We start from the raw sequence: 19,002 nt of genomic DNA, 5'->3' as shown, positions 1-19,002 counted from the left end.
AACAACACAGCAAAATTCTGCAAAATCACTGTAGGTATTAGCTAAATTCTGAGTTTAGTTCTGTGCATAATGGTTATTGTCTCTGGTTAAAAACTCTAAGAACAGAGATGATGAAGTTACTGAGTGAATAGTAACTTGTTTGTATTTATAAAACTTAGGCACACTTTTCTTTCAGCCTAACTATCCAAAAGCATCATTGCGACTGTGTGTCCCTGGTCCTTAGGTCCTGACATGACTTTGCCAAGCCTTGTCACATCCAGGGTGTGGTGATGCAGGGGCAGAACTTGGAAGAGTCTCTGGCCCCATATAGACCACAGAGCACTGACTTAAGCTCAGACAAGAGCTGCAGCCTTCTGGGCCTTTTGGCTGTGCACTGGGTTTGCTATGTTAGAGCAGGCTCCAGCCAGAACACACATGAAAGGAGTTTCTCAGCAGAAACTCAGCTTCTCAGTGTGCAACAAGCTTAATCATTTGCTACCTTAGGTGTGAGACAATATGTAGCAGTAACTCTGTACAGAGGAGGAACATGGGGAAGAGGTGAAGCTGGGATTATTCTGGCTGTAGGTTGCTGACACAACTGAAGAATCTGGCCCAGCTGTTCACAGACAGGGAACACAAACTACACAGAGAGAAGCCCCAAAGCCCCAAAAAAGCAGATGTCCCTGACTTGAAATTTTAGTTCTGCTTCTGACATAGCAGAATAGCCTCAGAGCTGTTCCAGACCCATTTTTTGCTGCTGATTAAAACCAAGTTAATTTGCTGCCAGACCATGCAGTGCTACAAGTTTCATTCTAATAAGGCATGGGCATACAATCTTGTTTCAGCTGAATTAGCTGAAGCACACAATACAGAGCATGGGCCAGCTGTGGGAGGCAGAGCTTTGGTCACAATGAAAAGCTGCTTTTTTTGTTTTTCACACAATCTGAAAAAGATATTTGAAGAGTTTCATGGTGGCAAAGCAAATTTATACTGGATTAACACTTTTTGCGACTGTAACAATCTCACCTGGTTCTAAAAGCCCTGCTTCCAGAGTTCCACTGTATGACACAGCTGTGGCCCAAGCCTGTGTCACTTCTGAGACTACTGAGCACTAAGGGATGCCTGATTCAGCACAGCTATTGGATTGCAAACTAGTTCTTGCACAGAGCTTGGTGCTGCTGCAGCTCACCTGCCTCTGCTACTGATACTAGTCCATTTAGCTACCACCAGTGTGTTCCCAGTGCTTAGCAGTATGGACCTTAAACGTGCTCCACACTTGCCTATGAATCTAGTAAAAATACTCTGGCTAGAGCCCATCTGCTACAGAACAGGATAACCTGACTCTGTGATACCTCAAAAATTCCATATGAGCGGAGCTATTGCTCCAGAGGGACAGCACAGAGGGTCCACAGCAAAATGGAGGATTCAGCGCCTGTGCCTCAATCAGGCTTCTGGGAACTGCTCCTCACTTTGTTGCTTCTACAACCCCCTGCTGGGGTGTCAGGTGCTACTGCCAGAACCGAGCTTTAAACGCATTTTGTCTCTGCGGGGCTTCCTGGGGTGAAGCGTCTCTTTGTCAGGGGAGCGCATTCCTCCAGGGTAGCAGAGAATGCCCGGTTAATAAATCTTGTGCTTTGTTTTTGCTGCTGACTTACATTGTAAATTTGAGGTGTCAGATGCTGCAAAGCTCAGCAGCACACAAAAGACCTACTTAAAGCAGACCCTTCATAGGATCACCCTTGTTTTCTCCCATAATGAATGAAGTTAAGACTCTCAGCCTGTCCAGTAGAGCATGTTAAAGGGGTGCTGATCTTTGGTGCATCATTAGTTCAACGCAGATAAAGCTTTTAAGGCTTATTTTACTGGTGGGCTACAAGTGTAAATGCAGAGCAAAAGCACCACAGCAAATGGGTGTATAGGAAACATAACACAAGCCATTTTTTAAATAGGCATATTTAGGTGTTTCTCTGCTTTCACATAGAATTGGACTAAGGACTTCGTAAACTTTCTTGTCTTAATTACAGTTATAAACCTGCAGTGGATTCAGTGACCTCTCTCGTTATTCTGAGTTGATAGCTATGTGAGTGCTTCTGTGCTCGTGCTGTCTGTGAAAGCTGGCACATCTGGTCCCTGACTCTCTGTCACAAGATTAACCCTAGTTTCACAAGTGCAGTAAGAACAAAATGGATAGCTTCCACTAATACCATAAAACAGACTGGCACAACAGTTGCATATTTTTGTGTGTGGAAGAAAACAGATTATGGTCTTCTTGGGATTGTACAGCAGATGAAAATAGAAGCCTCAGTCAAGCAGGCTTGTGAACTTAGTCTGTAGGGAAATGTAAATACTTTCAGCCAAAATCAAGTACTTGCACAAAAGCGTTTCTTTCTCCAAGAAATTGAGAAATCTGCCCAGTGCTCTACAAAGTCAATTCATAAGTAGAATTTCTCATTGGACTGAAATAACAGATATTAAACATCAGTTTTATTGAAAGTATCTCTCCTCAGGCTGGGATCTGTGATACTCCAACTTATCGGCTAGGAAAGTGTCATGGTTGTAGTAATAAGTCTACAACTGCCCAATGCAGCAGTGGCAGAGGCTGTAGAGCTTCTAGAGGGAGTGAGAAAGCCACTGTGAAGGAGACAGCAAGCAGAAGGTGCAAGGGGGCCCTGACACTGCTAGAAAGAACATGCTCTGGCTGCAGCTGACACTTTCCTTATCACAGGCATGGATGCATCTCTCACAAGTGCATACCCTAGAGATTCCTCCTCTGTCCTTTGCATGCCTGTCCAACCCAGTGTGAAGACATCCTCCAAGAGAGGATAAGGAAACTGAGAATTCTGGGAGAAGGACAGCTGGCACATTGAATAAGCAAGAAAGGACTGAGGGAGACATCATGAAGCTTTTCCAGGTTAAAACACTCTTCAAGAGTGATGTTCCTCTATGTCTTACCTTCCCGAATGGCTGTAAAGGGCACTCCCTCCTCTCGCTCCAGCTTGATCACTTTCAGTGCCACCACCTGGCTGTTGATCCTGTCAGGTCATAGTAGAAAGTCACATGAAGCTTCTCAGTGCTTGGCATGATAACACTAACAGTCCCCCAAGCAAACACCCAAGCAAAATTTCTGGGGCTTGCTGAGCCATTCAGGCCAAACTTGGAAGGTAATTACAAACCTCCTCCATCCTGTGTTCATTAGCAGTGAGCTGAGAGCCAGCCCACCTGCTAAAGAAGCACTGTGCTGCTGTCCAGGTATTGCTGGAGCATGGCTTTGAGCAGTGGCTCACTCCACCTTCTCACAGCTTTCCTGTCCCTGTGTGGTGGCAGCATGACCTCATGCCCAATTTTCCAACTATGCAGAGATCACTCACTTCAAGAAAAACCTTTGCTCCCTCCCTGGTTCAGCCAGACAATCTCCTGGCACACTGCTGTGGATCAGAGTCTTTGGGATGCCTCCATGGCTGCAGTGGAGGAGTTCCCTGAAAAATTGGGATGGGGCTTTGCAAATATCATGTTAAAGGCAAAACTGGACTTTTGATTTGCATTATCTGCCATAGGAAGTGTTTTCAGCAAGTACTGGGAAGGCAATATTGCTCACCTGCTGATCCCCTTGTACACAGTTGCACAGGATCCTTCACACAGCTTCTCTACATGTAAATAGGATGTGGCAGCTCCAAACAGGATGCCTTGTCTCTGCTTCATGAAGAAATTGGTATGTATTTTAGATTGCTGGGTAGAACAAGAAGCTACTAGCAGGTCATTTAGTAATTCAGTACTGATTAATGGCTGGAATAACCATTGGATAAAATATCTCCTTTCTGGCTCTGTGGATGCTGTGCCTCACCCATTTGAACCTCTCCACATCCTGCTCCTGGAAAGAAGCAGTGTAACTCCAAGGTCCCTGTGTGCTGTACCTCCAGCTCTGGAGGGTGTGGAGCTGCAGGGGCTGCAGAGAGGGTACAGAAAGGGATGCTCTGCTTACATCTTACACCTGGCATAGGAAAAGGGGACAAACTGTGTCACTGGCAAACTACCATTCTACTGATGAGTTTCTTTTCTTTCTCCTCAACTGCAGTGGCTTTGAGCAACGCACATCGTTTTCATCTCTCTCTCTACCAGTCACAGATCTCCAGTCCTGGCTGTAAGGGGAGCAACTTTCTATGTGTTCCTGTGTTTTTAAATGGTAGCACTCACTCAGAACACACAAAGATAAAGCTGCCTTAACTGCTGAAGGTACTTCTGCCAGCATCATTCTAAATGCATGTTATTCCCCCTTATCCTTGAATTATTCATCTCTAAATGGCCTGTTAGGGCAGGGATCAAAACTCAAATGCAGAAGTGAAATTTCAGGAAGTTTACATTTATGTATTCTTCTCCCCCTTAATCCCTCACCCTTCACCTCCTGCCTCACCACTGTATAATTTATATAGCCTATTCATTTGGCCCATACAGCATAACAGTGCTGTGCACTACTCAACTATAAAAAGGTAGCAGAGAATGGCAAGCAGCTATATTGAATGCATTATAATTTGACAACACAGGATTTGCAATCTGTGGCATGCTGCCTCCTCCAGAACTGTAGATTGTTGGCTGCCTCCCTGTTTTACAATCTCTCACTGGCACAGAACTCACTGGAGTGCAATGTTCTCTTCCTGCTCATCACATCAAAGGCACTTATTGTCACCTAAGGTACAGATTCCTCTTTCAGTAGCTTCACAAGCCTGAAGCTGCAAAGTTTGATGCTGTCTGGTTAGCAGCAAATGTGACAGCTTTGCACTCCCACAAGTGGAAGCACCCAGGCTTACCCTATCTCAATGCAGAAGGATCACAATATGATATTAAATACCTCTGCTGTAGTCACTGCTTCCACATGCTGGAGGCCTTGGGCTTGTTGGGAGCCCCTTCTCTCTGAACAGCATCCTGGTCTGACAGCACTTACACACAGCATGTCTCCCATGGTGTCCTGTTTAAATTAAACTGTCTCTTTCTTTCTCCTTGCTGCTCCTCATCCCTCTGTGTCTGTAATAACAGCTCATATGACTTGCATGAGGTCTCTGCCTCAAAGAGTCTTGTGATTTCTGAAGTTTTTCTTTGAAAGTCCAAATGCACCTCTGGAGTAGCTGCACTGATTTCAGGTCCTTTGGTACATGGTCTCCATAACCAGCCAACATTATTCATACCTGCAGATGGAGAATTAATAAATCCAGACTTTCTGCTTGTACACATTTCTTTCAGTTAAGCAACTCTCCGAATAGTAAGCTGGGTAATGAAGGCACAGGTTTCACACAGGAGCAGGCCTTGACTTCCCTCCCTGCCTGTAGCAGTTCCAGGCTTCAGACTTCAGCCTCTGGGCTCTCAGGTGAGCTCACTGTGGCTGAGCTGTGCTTTCTGCAGGAGCTGTACGCTGACTGCCCTTGCTTTGGCATTTACACCAGCCTGGGGACCTGTCTGCCCCTGCTGGGTTACGTGTCCAAGGGATGCAATGAGGTCAGAACAACCAGAGCAAACTGATTAATCCTGCCCACTACAGAGCAGGGAATGCACAGTGGATGTACCCTGGATGTGGACAGCCAAAAGTCCCCTTCTTATAGTCCTGCACGAGCAGGACTCACTGTGCATCTTCCTAGGACTAACACCCAACCCACACATGGCAAATGACACGGGCTGAGGGAGCAGACATTGTCCTGTGCTATTTTTATGCTGACCCATTAGATCCTTCAGTTGAATGCATCACATGAAATCTTCCCTTTGCTTCACTGTTTTGACATCAGAGAATAACACTTTTTCCTTGAGCACAATTATTTCTTTAAAGCAAAAATGTCTGGGGAAGGCAGGAACAATTTCTGTGTCTTGTTGCAACCCAACCACCCAGCCTTTGCATGTCAGGGAGTAGAGGGGAAATACTGTCACAAAGAGAAGTGATCCAACTTTTGCCAGGTAGACAGAGATGATAAATGAAGCAAGCATGCTTATATGCTTATAGCTGGTGATGGTTGTTATTGAAAAAAAAATGGAGTAATCATTCCGCTTAGTGGAGGAAACACTCAAATAGAAATGTTTATTAGCTGTCCTTAAAAAATGTAAGAATTTATGAAGGAGAGCCTATACATGTCTTTGGAACCATGGTTTTAAAATGAAAGTATGAAAGTTTCAGGCAACATTAAAAATAGTCAACTAAGAGGTGACATAACATTAAAACTACATTTTACAAAACTGGTTCAAATAGAAACACATGAATATACCCATATAGGGATGCACACATATATATATATATATATAGTGTGTGTGTACATACACACATAGGTGTATGTATACAGATATTGGTGTATTTATATGTACATATTTAATGTGTTCTGTGAAATGTAAGCCTGTGGAAAAGCACACATGGGCGGGCGTGCATGACCCGCACAAACACGTGCCCCTACAGGTACCCGTGCCAGCACAGCGGTTCAGGCCCGCTCCCCGCTCAAGCAGCAGCGTCGGGCGGGTTTGCGGAGCAGGGGGGCCGGCCGGGCGCTGTCGCTGTCACCGACCCCGCAGAGCCGGCCCCGGGCTCTTTATTTGCGCCTCGAATATTTCCCGACACACACCCACGTGTCGCTCCGCTCTCTGCCTGTTTTGTCCCGGGCAGGGACCCGTCGGCGCTCGCGCGTGCTGGCCCCGCCCCCTGCGCGTTCCGCGCCCCCGCGTGAGTCAGCCGGGCGGCGCGAGGGGCTGCGGGCAGCGCGCGGCTGCGGGCGGCGCGGCGGCAACAGGTGCGGGCTGCGCGCGGGGCTGCGCGCGGGGCTGCGCGCGGGGCTGCGCGCGGGGCTGCGCGCGGGGCTGCGCGCGGGGCTGCGCGCGGGGCTGCGCGCGGGGCTGCGCGCGGGGCTGCGCGCGGGGCTGCGCGCGGGGCTGAGGGGCAGCCGCGCCTGAGGGCGGCCGCGCCTGCCGCGCCTGCCGCACCTGCGCTGCGGGACCGGAGCGCCCGGCAGCGGCAGCGGAGACACGGGACGGGCCCTGCGCCTTCCCCGGCTGCGCCCCGGGGCTTGGGGAGCGGCCGAAGAGCAGCTCTGAGGGACCCTGGGTGTCCGCCTGTAACCGCGCTGGGATGGGCTGGAGCGGCGGAGACACCGAGGTGTATTTCTGTCGGGTCTGGAAGGTCCCCTCCCTCTTGCTGGAGGGACACCCCCGAACCGTAGCTGCCGTGCCCTTCAGCAGCTTGCACTTGCGTTTAAAAGTCCCGTCCCTTGGCGTGCCTTGCTTGCTCGGGGGTTAATGCAGTTCAGCCTTTGGGGTGTCTGGAGGGATGGTGCTGCTGCGGCTGCACTGTCCTGTACAGGTGACAGTGTCCTGTCACTGTCACCGAGCTCCTCTTCCCGAGCGAAAACAGGGTCGTAGATGATTTGTAGTTAATCACTGCTGTTGGAGGGCAGCAGTTTATGTAAACTCGCTCTGCTTACCACTTTCAGTTTCTGCAGAGTGAACTGTCTTCCGACGGGGAAGCACATGAGAATGTGCAAAATTAAGATGTAATTAAAAAAAAAAAAGGGCAGAAGGAGATTCAGAATTTTTTGTCTCTTACGAGTGTGGTAAATGTTAAATTTTTAATTGCATGCTGTAGCAGATTATTTTCACCTGTGTTAGTTCCCCCCCCCAGCTTCTTTACTGCTTTGTTTTGCTACCATCCTGCATTCGCTTTGCGCCCTTGCCCTCATCCAAAGGGGTCACTACCGCCTCTCAGTAGCCAGTCGTTTTGTTTTGTTCTGAGCAGGTCTTAATCACACAATGTTAAAAGCAGTGCTTGGCGCTGACCAAAACACAAGGCTTCTTTAACTGGTCACACATTGGATGTAAGCCACAGTTGCCAACAGTAAATGATGTTGACAACTCTGTTTTGAATGAGGAAGCTTGGAGATCATCTCTTCAGAACCTGAGTGGTAATTCTGTGTAACAAACATGCAGTCTTGGTCTTGCAAGTTATTGCTAAATGTGATGCAAATAATGCATTACAAATATGTTTGGAAATTCGTAAGTAAACATGTATGAAAGCTGTAGAAATGTTTGCAGTGTTTGTTGACTAGCAGGTAAATAAGCACATGAGGCTCATGGGACTTCCAGTGTTTCTCAAAGTCAGGGGCACACCAGCTGTTGTTGTTCAGCAGTGAATGTAAGGTTACCTTCATATCTGTGCTGCTTGCTTGAAAATGGTCATTGAAGAGCACAGCCCATGATAATGAGAGAAGTGTTTGCTCCACATCATTCCCATCCGTGGCACTTGTTACGCTGTGGTAGCATTTGATTTCTGGAGAATTAGCCTTTAACTTTGGAAGTGGAGAGTATGACATCAGTGTCATGCCAGTGACCATCTGTCTGTAGCACAAATCCATTTCATAATTGGCACTCCTTGCTGCTTTCTGCTTGCAGCGTTGAAACAAAAATGGAATGGTAAAAGTATGAGCAGAGCAGCGAAGGTGCTGGTGTCACACTGAGCTTCCGTGCAGGAGTGTTGTTTTGTGCCTGATGTTCACCTCCATGAATGCTACAGCTGGTAACAGTTCAGGAAATCTTAGTGGAAAGGAAACAATGTAGATGTAATGTGAGAGTGAGCAAGGAAAACTGCATGTTTCTGGTGGGAGGAGGAAATCTTCTATTACAGTTACTTTCCTTAGTTTGTAGCTGGGGCAAAGCAACTTGTATTTTGTGCTAGCTGTGAAATGGGAATAGTGTTGTGCTGGCCTAGGAGTGAATAAGAACTTGAATGTGATTTCAAAATGTCTTAAATATGTCTCATCTGTGGAAAGAAGAGTTTGGCTCGTTTTCCCTTATATGCATAAATGCTTGGTAACGCAACCCGAAGTGTGAGCTTCTGTAAGGAAAAGAATGTCTATCCCTGCCATCATATCGTGCTCTTAGTTTCTAATTCACCACTGTTGCAGCTTCCTTACTTAATAATTTTGTAAAAAGTTTTTCAGTTTGGCCTTGAAGGGAGATCTTGCAAAACAGCTAATCAAATGCCTTTGTTTTGTTACAATCAGAAGGTTTCATGGCAATTACATTTTTTTTGCAGTTGAGGCTCATGAAAATGAAAAGAATTCTTTGAGTCCTTAAAAAAAGTCCATAAATTCTAGAAGTCAAGAATTTTAGGCCTCAGTTCCTTAACCTGAAATAACTACATGCAATGTAAGTGGTATGTTTGTTGATACTTCAGTTGCTCTGTCAGTGTTCATCTCTTTGGTTCAGTGATCCACTGAGTCATTTTATTTGAAGCTAGAGCCCTTCACAAAGGTGGGGTGCTAGCATTTTCAAGAGAATGAATTGTGGGGTTGGGTGGTTTTGAGTAGGCTAAAGAAAACCTTAAATTTACTTGCTCTGAGCAAGAACACATCAGGAAGTTATGGTTCCAAAATGCACTTCCATTTTCCTTTGATGTTTCATCAACACCTCTGCTACTGAAGCATCGCATGACAGTTCCCTTGTATTTGTGAGACTCCTTTGTTAATATTTTAAAAGTTAACTTTTACAATTGTGGGGTTTTTTCTTTTGTATTTGAGGAAGTAGAGGCTGTCTTGAAAGCAGTATCTTTCTAGTGACTAGTGTGTCTTTGTGTTCCTAGAAAGTATGCTCTGGTTTTTGGGGTTTTTTCAAGCAGGGTGCATATGACTTACCACAATACCATATTATCAAATCTTTATCTTTTTGAGGTCTGTTCTTTACCAACTCTGAAGCCCAAATCACTGTTTTTGGTGTCCTGTATCTGAAAGACTGGAACAGTTTGTGTGCTGTGTTGTTTCTGTATGTGAAGGTCTCCTTGGTAATTCATTATTCAGAGCACTCCAGTGAAAGTGTTGGAGGTTTTGTTAGTTATTTTAATTATTTATCAACTTGATGATTACTGTTTCCAAGTGTGCACTGAAACTTCTGTATGAGAGTTACAGGTCTGAACATATTTTGTTTCTTGTAGTCATGACTGGCCATATATATTTCTCTATCCAGAAGTTTCAGCCTACTTATTCTAGGTCTTAATTCTTATATTAACTAATTTGTTTTCCGATTTTTTTACAGTGGATATCAGACAGCAACTGTAATAAAGCATCAGCCCTAAAGCATTTATATGTGAAACTTTGTTTGAATAAATGTGGTTATACACATGCATTCATGTAACTAAAATTTGTAATACTTCATATAGTAAGGCAGTAGATCAAGAAAAAGCACAGTTCTTTTAATAGTAAAAGAAGCCAAACAGCTCATAAGAAACAAAGATTAACTGTAGCTTTGTTTTATTCCAAGAAAAGTGATACAAAGTTCCCTTCATGAGGATGGAAAGGTGTGAGGGTAACCGTGTAAATTTCAAAGTATGAAAAGATGAAATTATAGCTAGAGCAGCCACTTTTTTTCCCCCTTGCCTTTCATGGTTGTCTTTATCTCCATAGGCACTCCGCTACCAGTTTGCATGAAGAAATGTTCTGAGCTCTGCTTTCTGCATTTCTGCCCAGGCAGAATTGCACCTGCTAATGGTGATGTGTGATTTCGTTTAGGAGTGAAGTTACAAATTCAGCTCCTAATCATTTTCTGCTCATGCAAATCTGTTCACCTTAAATTTAGCTGAGTATTGAATTCTGTCTTATAACTGAAAATGAATCAATTTGGTGGTTTTTGAGTGGTGTAATGAGGATTGTAGCAAGAGATTGAATTTCTGCCTTTGAAAGAGGTTTGTTCATTCTGTCCTTACAATAGAGCCATTGTGAGCTGAGTAGTTAGGATGAGTCTGGCTGTTTAGCTTCTGTCTGCCAACTCAGTGTGAGTGAACTAAATATAAATACTTGAGCCATCCTGGCAGTGTGGAAGTGTTTATTTATTGAATAAGGCAGGAGCTAAACCTCTAGAAGTTTTTTTTGTTGTTTTGTTGTTGTTATTGTTTTATGTTATTTGCTATTAAATAGCTGGTTTTTATCTTTTTCAGTTTGTGAAAATTATATTGTTCCTTTTGAAAGAGGAACAATTTGGTGGTGATGGAGTGCTGCCACTGACAGATGGACTCACAGGAAAGAAGGTGAGAATGAGCAGCTAGGTGAAACCACAGAGGCTCCCTTAGGCCAGCTCATGATCATCCTGGAAAATTAAGTGATATCAGCATACTCTTTGTGTAACTTGTACTAAAACTTACACCAAAAGGAAGATTATTATCTTAGCTTCAGTTGTGTCTGGAACAGTAAAGTTGCTACAACAGCACCTTCTTTTTTAAGCTGATGGTTGTAATTTCTGGAGTCATAGCCACAGGCTACACACTTGAAAGTAACATTCCCAAGTGAACAGTACATCCTGTCTGGTACCTGCACCTGTGAATTTTGATTCTGGATCAGTAGCCCTCCAGTAGACTTTTCTTGCATTGAGATACTTGATAGAGGTCAGATGTTGTTGTCACAAATCCTGTTATGTGAATGTCCAAATTTGTTTACACTGTTTTCTGAAGATCTGTTAAATGAATAAAAGCACAAATATCGGGTGTTGAACTGATTTGATGTACAGTATGTTGATGAAAACTCTCAATATTATAATTTTGTGTTCTTTGGCGTGCTTTGCCCATCTGTGCAAAATCTGTATTTTCATCTTAGGTGAAATATCCTTATATTGATATAAATTTTTAAGCCTTTTTTTTTATTTGGTTATATATTACTTGATTGGTTCCTTTTAAATTTGCTTCTATTCTAAACTCAAGTCCTATGTATTTGAAATGCAAGGTGTACTCTGCATTTTAAATCTGTTTGCTTTATGGACTTGAATTTTAGAAGAGTTCTGGACTATCACCTTTCATTTTTTTTCTTTTTTTTCTTTCTGTTTTGTAGAAAAATAAAGATATTTGGGATGGACATGAGAGCTAGGAGAGATAATTTGGTTTAATAGCTATTCTTAACTTGAATGTTTTAGAGGCAGATTGTATAAAGATGTTCATCCTGTGCACCACAATTAACAAAATAACATAGCTTAACAAATCCATGGCCTGCAGGAAAAGAGCTACTTGCATGAGTTTGCCTGCAGTGTGGTGTATCAGAACAGCTTGTTTATGGGTTTGGTACAGGTTTGGAGTACATTTATTTCTTGTGCCTTTTCTTCTAGACAAAGACTGTAATTCTGTCAAAGCTTCCCTTGCCGTCTTAGTATATTTAATTCCACAAGTTCATGTCAAGCTGCAAGAACTGATTTATGCAGGGAGTGAGTGACTTGGCTGTTGTCAAATTAGGAGCTAAACCTATTTTTTTCTTTCTGTGTAGATAACAGTCTAGTCTATATAAAATTCTAAGGAAACTTAAGCATGACTGTTAATTTAACTTTAAGTCTAGTCTTAATTTAAGCTAGTCTGTATGGATGCCTAACATAACTTTTTGTATTTAAATCAAGCGGTGCTGCAAATTGTTAAAACTGTGGGCTTGTCAAGATTCTGAGGAATTTCTTTGTGCTGAGTTGGAGAAGTTGCTGACTGAGCATTCAAACTACAGAGCGTTGAAGTTTGCATTGTTCCAGTCACTCCTGCAAGCCCTGATAATTGCATGCTATTTCAGGATATTTGTTTTTTCATGGTTCAGTTGATTTGAATAACTGGCTCATTTGAATCTGAGACACTCATTAAGAATTTACAAAAAAGGGAAAAACCCCAAACAATCAAAACCTCATTTTTATCTCTAGAGGTAGAAATGAAAGTGTATAAAGGATGAGCTCCTACAGGTGTAATGTTTTAAACACACTATTAATGGGAGCAATTGGTACATGGTAATGTACAAATGAGAAAAAAAGCTTATGGTTTCAAACAGAAGACATTTACTTTTTTCATTTAAATAGCATTTACTTTACAATTTGGTAATAGTAATTTTATATGTTGGCTTGAAAGTAAAATTAATGTCTGAACTACCAAGCCTTTCCTACCTATATGTTACTGAACCATGTAAAACTTCATCCTGATTGTGTTCCAATTTCATCCAATCTTTGTAGCTCAGAAGAGGCAGAAGGAGCCAAAGAGAGAGGCCTGGTCTATGTTTGGAAGGCTGGTTCCTGCTCCGTGACTCCAGCAAGGCTTCCAGGCCTCAGTGGAAAGACAGTGTTACAGGCAGCCCTTGGAATCCACCATGGGGTACTTCTAACAGAAGGTAATAAACAACTCAGTTGTGATGATGTGGGGCAATAACAATCTTCAGTTATTTTCAAGTTACTTTCTTTTAGAAGTGATACTAGATCTGCGTTTGGAAAGATGAGGACTGTACTTTGTGCTTTTCATACGCATTTGTGTGTCCTTTAGTATTTCTTAAATTAGAAAGGACTAACGAATACACTTAACTCACTTGACTGGAGTATAATTGAATTTTTAGCAGAAAAGCATTACTTACTTTAACAGTACATGCATGCGCAGGGTAACATTAATGTGAGGTATAGAACTTAGCAGCAATTGCAGAGAGCATCCAGCAGCCTTCTTATATCAATAGCTACAGTTTTGCTGAGCCTGGACTAAGCTAAGAATTAATCTCTCTGAAGCAGTCTTCATATTTTTGCATTGGTTTAACAATTGGTTTTACACTCATGCTAGGATTTGTTTTTCATTTTTCCACCATCCCAGGTGGAGAGGTCTACAGTTTTGGAAAGCTGCCCTGGAGATCACGACCTGAGGAATGTGTTAACAGTCCTGTCTTAGAAAGTACTTTGCTTGGACATCGAATTATTACGGTGGCAGCCGGCAGCTTCCACAATGGAGCCGTGACGGAGAGCGGTGTGGTGTACATGTGGGGGAACAATTCTGCTGGCCAGTGTGCAGTTGCTAATCAGCCGTGTGTGCCAGAGCCCCAGCTCGTCAGTATTTGTGATTCCGAAACCAGCCCTCTGCTATCAGTACGGATTTTGCAACTGGCATGTGGAGAGGAGCACACGCTGGCGCTATCGCTGAGCAGAGAGATATGGGCCTGGGGGAGTGGCTGCCAGCTCGGGCTCATAACAACAGCTTTCCCAGTGACAAAGCCACAGAAGGTAGAGCACCTGGCAGGACGTGTTGTGCTCCAGATTGCTTGTGGAGCCTACCACAGTCTGGCTCTGGTACAATGCCTCCCTGTGCAGGAAATGAAGCCTATCCCAGAGAGATGCAATCACTGCAGTCAGCCTCTCATTACTATGACAGACAAGGAAGATCATGTAATCATTTCAGATAGTCACTGCTGCCCGCTGGGTGTAGCACTGTCTGATAACCAGCCAGAAAACCACGTTTTCTGTCCGTCATCAGACGCCCCTGGAGGCAAAAGTGTAACAGCTGGCCAAAGTGAAGACTTTCAGAAACCACTCGTGGAACAGCATAGGCTTGGAGGTTTAGAATCTGATGGACCAAGTGGCCTTTCCAGCACCGGTGGACGGGAAGATAGTGGAACTTCTGGTTTGGGAAACACTCTGCTCTCAGACAAAAAAGAAGTGAAAGAGTACTTAATTGGTTTGTCAGATAACTCATTAAATGAGAGCCTGAATAAAAACATCTCTACAGAGCCTGAACAGGTTGGTACCTAATCACTAATCACAGCTCATAATTTGCAGTAACTTGTCTTGCATATGTGACAACATTACTCTTTTTACAAATGAAAAACTTACTTTAATATAGCTGTGGTGTTTTTATAGTTTCCACGTGGCTTTTTCACTGATGGTTCTCAGCTTTTAAGTGGAAGATTTTTTTGTCCTCTACTGTTGTTCAATTGTGAGCCTTCATTGTGGGCAGCCTTGACAGTGCTTTAATCTCTCCTCCTCATGGTATACAGTACCAGAACCACATAAGCTCTGTTTCCTGATGCATGGGTTTCCATTTGTGTGGGGCAGAAGGATTCAGTGGATCTTACTGGCACTCATCCAATTTACCTTTAAGGTAAAGGTTTAATTTCTGTGTCTGTAACAAATCCCTCACAAATCCATCTAATTTCTCAATCAGTTAAAAATTCTGGATTGCAAATTGCTAAAAGGTTTGACCAAAATGCTTCTAAAGGTAATAATGTAGGAGTGACACAAACTCATAAAAAGTGGTGGGAGATGTGTAAGCACTACTCTGTGTAGTGTGGAAAATGATTGAACACACTGTTTTCATGCTATAGCAGAGCAGTCAAGTACTCATCTCTTAGTGAGCATCAGAAAATGCTTGACATGATGGTTCAAGAGCTGCTTCTGGCTCCCTGACAAAATACTGTTTTCTGGTTTTTAGGGAGGGAAAAAAAAAAGGAAATGTAATTAGGGGCAAAGGGAAGAAGATAGAACCCCAAAGTTACTAGACAGAAAACTAACCCAGAATCTCACAGCGCAGTCTGGCAGTCCTTAATTACTGTCCTGTGAGGGGCCCTGCTGCTCTGTGGCCTAATTTGCAAAACTCACACTGGAATTGTGAAAATTTCTTTTGTCATTTAAAGTGTTATGCAGACATAAATTTATTTATTTATTTAGTAATTGCAGTAAAATATTCTCCACAGTGGTTCTGGGAAATAAATTTCACAATACTTAAAAAATAGTTGATTTTTGTTACTGCCTCTGATGGCAACAAAACCCCATAATTTTAAAATCTGTCAAGTAACTTAGTAGTTCAGCAAGTTATACTTTCTTACTCTGAGGAAAGCTTCCTTTAGAGAAATGAATGTTGTGTAAATACATTTGCTCTTTCTTTTGCTTTTTGCTGTTATGAATGAATTCTAGCAGTTGTGGGCTCCTCAGAGTCTTGCAAGAATTCCAGCATTGAGAAATGACTAAAACACATAGTTTCATGCTCCCTTTCTCAGTTCCTTGTTCCTGGCGTATTTCCAGAGCACTGTTTTCCTTGCACAGTTTCAGGAATCAAGACTGGAATTGATTCACTGAATCTTCCACAATTGATATACAGGTGAAGAGCAGAGATAAGATCTAATGTAATATTTCAGCATTAGTAAAACCCTTCATTTTTCTTTGCTTTCCTACACAAATGAAGTTTTCTTTCCTGTTTTGCTAGGTATGCCTTTTAGAAATAGGATGAAGTAAATAGAACCAATCCCAGTCCTTTAACCTAAGCTTTAAAGGAGTTAAAGATAGTATTATTACACGTACTACAGCTCATATTATTCCACCAAAATAAAAACAATCTTCCACTGTGTATTAGATGGGAAAATGAGACTTTGCTGTCTTTGTTTTAATATTCAAACTGCTTGTCAGAGGTCATTTTGGGCATTATTTGGTGGGTCAGCTGATTGCTGTTACAGGTGATGGTGTGCTGGGGCTAATCATTGCCTTCAGTCAGTTTGTCCCTCGTGTGACTTGATGATTATTGACTAAGCTTTATATGGATACAACAGTGGTGTAAGGGGACACAGCCCAGTCTGGTTTTAAGATGGGCCTTGCAAAATGAATCCGTAAATTGCTGTTTACCTTTTACCATATTGAAAAGAGAGCTTGTCTCTTTCAAAATGGAGCATGCTCACTGATGCACTTTCATTGGTGGCAGAGAAGTTTGAAATAAGCTTAAAATTATATCCCTTCTTATATTTGTGTGCAAAGATCCTTTTTTTGTTGGTATTTAAAAACTCCAGACTTACAGTCTCTTATGGCTGAGCTACAAGACAGTGTAACAGACAAAGCCCAGTCCTTTTAGAAATGGTGCTTGGTGCTACCTTTAAAAAATCATTCTGAGCAATAGATGTACACCTAAGCATAAAAAACCCTAGGTAATTTATATTATATATACAGTTAAAATAAATCTATAATTTACAGTAAACATTTATAATAAATATTATATGATGTTCCGTCTGGCCCATGGTTAGAATAGTGAATGTGTATCATCTTCCTACTGTTCTGTGCTGTCTGCTCTGATAGTTTCCCATTCCCTTTGGTTTTAGCCATGTCAAGAGGAACAGCTTGGTGCTTGCATCCCTGGCCCTCCGGGTAGCAGCACATCCACCCTGAACAGCCTGGTGGCCTCGTGTGCCTCAGCAGTTGGGGTGAGAGTCGCTGCCACCTACGAGGCTGGAGCCTTGTCCCTGAAGAAAGTCATGAACTTCTACGGCACGTCTTCGAGTGAGCCAGCGTCGCAGTCGGGCAGCAGGTCCCCGGGGCCCGAAGCTCTGAAGGACAGTCGAGAAGAGCAGGTCAGGCTGGAATCCATGCAGGGGAAGAAGAGTTCCAGTTTAGTAGATATTAGAGAAGAGGAATCTGAAGGAGGGAGTCGAAGGCTCTCCCTGCCTGGCTTGTTGTCACAAGGTAAACAAGTATGTTGGAGAAAAGACGCTGGAAAACTTATAATAATGTGGAGATTTATAAGAGAAAAAAACTCAAATATTTATTAAACACAAATCTAATGATCTCTCAAAGGTGTGTGTGAATTGTAAACAATATCTTAGGACTTGAAAGCAGCAGAGAGAGTGAAGACTAGCAGATACTGCATGCTAAGAAAACCAAACACAGTGGGTTTACAAATGAATGGTCTTTCTTGTTAAATTAAGGTAAAGCAAACATATTGGAGGAGTCATGTTGCCAAATAATCTTTCATGTTGGTTTTGTAGTCAATAAAAATTTGTGTGGTCTGTAGTCTGCACTGCACTGAGCTAGTGTTGAGCCAGAGACCTATGAGTATTCCAGTTCCCACTGCTGAACTTCAAAGTTAATGGCTTTGTTCCCTCACAGATTTTAGTGCTGTTAATTGCTCTGAATGTGTATATGGTTTAGTACTGTATTGATCTTGGATTTGAGGGGACATTTAGGAAGTGTTGAAGTCTTCTGTTCACTGCAAGGATATATTTTCTTTCAAACCACTTTTATGTATAGTTTATTTTGGCTGATTTGCTTCATTATAACTGCATGGTTCTCATATGTCTGCTATACTTTAGCAGCTGGTAAAAACTACTTGATATCTACCTGATTTTAGCACCTGTGTTACTTCTTTGTATCCATAACCTATTGTCTTACCTGTCAACCTTGGTTCTCAGGCTTGAATTAAAACTGCTTCAAGAAGTTTTGATCACCTGCTATTAAGTAGTGCTGTTACTGTGTAACACACAATCTGAGCAATACATTTACCCAAATGATCAGAAATTTTTCTCATTCTTGGCCTCTGCTCAGTTTCCCCAAGGCTCTTACGGAAGGTAGGACGGGCAAAAATGAGGACTGTGGCTCTGACTCCAACCTACAGTGGTGAAGCTGATGCTCTTTTGCCCTCTCTAAGAACAGAGGTGTGGAGCTGGGGGAAGGGCAAGGAAGGACAGCTAGGGCATGGTGATGTTCTGCCAAGGTGAGATTTCTTTGAAAAACATTTTTTCATTCAGTAGATTGCTAGACAATTTTGAGTATTGAACTGTCTCAGCTTCTCAAATTTAAACATCTGTCATGCAGTGTCTGCTTGTTCTTTTAGGTGTTGTGACCTAAGTTTCTCTAAGTAACATTTTATGCTGTATTGTTACTGGGTATCAATCAATTCCAATTTTACCCTTTGTAATCAGTAACAGTTTTGATGATATTTTGACTTTGTCTAAATTGGGGTGAGGTCTGTCATCAACTTTTTCCCTTCCTGACCATTTTGACTAAGCTGGTTTCTTGCCAGAATGTTCCATATATCTTTGTTTTTTTTTCTAATTTGTTTTGGGGGAGGAAATAAAACCTTGAGCATTTCTACATTAACAGTACCTCTGATAATATTTTTTTTTTCAAACATTCTGCCTCTGTTCCCTCACCTTATGGGTTCTGGGGATTGACAGACTTCAGCCACTGTGTGTGAAAAGCCTTGATGGTAAGGAAGTGATTCACCTCTCTGCTGGTGGCCATCATTCCTTAGCACTCACTGCCAAATCCCAGGTACAAGTGATTGTTACCATTTATTGTTTCTCTGACATAATTGGTCTTTTGTTTCGCTGACGTTTGGTCTTTTCTAGTTTTTAGGTTTTTTTGCTTCTAAACTTTTGTTCCTGTTTGTGGGAGGCAGCATAGAAGTAGTTGGAATATAAATTGTATTTCTGTCCCAGTTCTGCGTGTACCATCAACTTTATGTTTAAATATTGCTGTGAGTTGATTTGATGCATTCCATTTCTG

The 19,002-nt window shown here is 42.6% G+C and overlaps 2 protein-coding genes across 8 annotated transcripts in view; one reads left to right on the top strand and one right to left on the bottom strand.

Moving 5' to 3' along the window:
* Positions 1–5,246, bottom strand: part of CDK15 (cyclin dependent kinase 15) — a 37,731-nt gene extending 32,485 nt beyond the window's left edge. Inside the window, exons 1-3 of the mRNA XM_064434038.1 lie at positions 4,823–5,246; positions 3,575–3,672; positions 2,932–3,011 (exon numbers count right to left, since the gene is read on the bottom strand). Coding sequence (XP_064290108.1) covers positions 2,932–3,011; positions 3,575–3,672; positions 4,823–4,933 — 289 coding nt within the window. The 5' untranslated portion in view covers positions 4,934–5,246. The remainder of the gene's footprint in view (positions 1–2,931; positions 3,012–3,574; positions 3,673–4,822) is intronic.
* The window catches only part of ALS2 (alsin Rho guanine nucleotide exchange factor ALS2), a 221,407-nt gene that overhangs the window by 175,679 nt on the left and 26,726 nt on the right, over positions 1–19,002 (top strand). For 2 of the 7 annotated variants that reach the window (XM_064434042.1, XM_064434043.1), the window contains exons 4-9: positions 10,919–11,008; positions 12,943–13,097; positions 13,562–14,478; positions 16,821–17,181; positions 18,040–18,208; positions 18,672–18,768. In XM_064434042.1, the coding sequence (XP_064290112.1) occupies positions 10,989–11,008; positions 12,943–13,097; positions 13,562–14,478; positions 16,821–17,181; positions 18,040–18,208; positions 18,672–18,768 (1,719 nt within the window). In that variant the 5' untranslated portion in view covers positions 10,919–10,988. Of the gene's footprint in view, positions 1–6,629; positions 6,732–7,640; positions 7,893–9,025; positions 9,139–10,918; positions 11,009–12,942; positions 13,098–13,561; positions 14,479–16,820; positions 17,182–18,039; positions 18,209–18,671; positions 18,769–19,002 lie in introns of those variants that run through there. The other 5 variants (XM_064434041.1, XM_064434045.1, XM_064434040.1 and 2 more) reach the window with 5 other exon arrangements.

This window comes from Passer domesticus, chromosome 10 (assembly GCF_036417665.1).
Source record: "Passer domesticus isolate bPasDom1 chromosome 10, bPasDom1.hap1, whole genome shotgun sequence".
NCBI lineage: Eukaryota > Metazoa > Chordata > Aves > Passeriformes > Passeridae > Passer > Passer domesticus.
The sequence above is the reverse complement of the archived record's forward strand: the minus strand, read 5'-3'. Positions and strand labels throughout refer to the sequence as shown.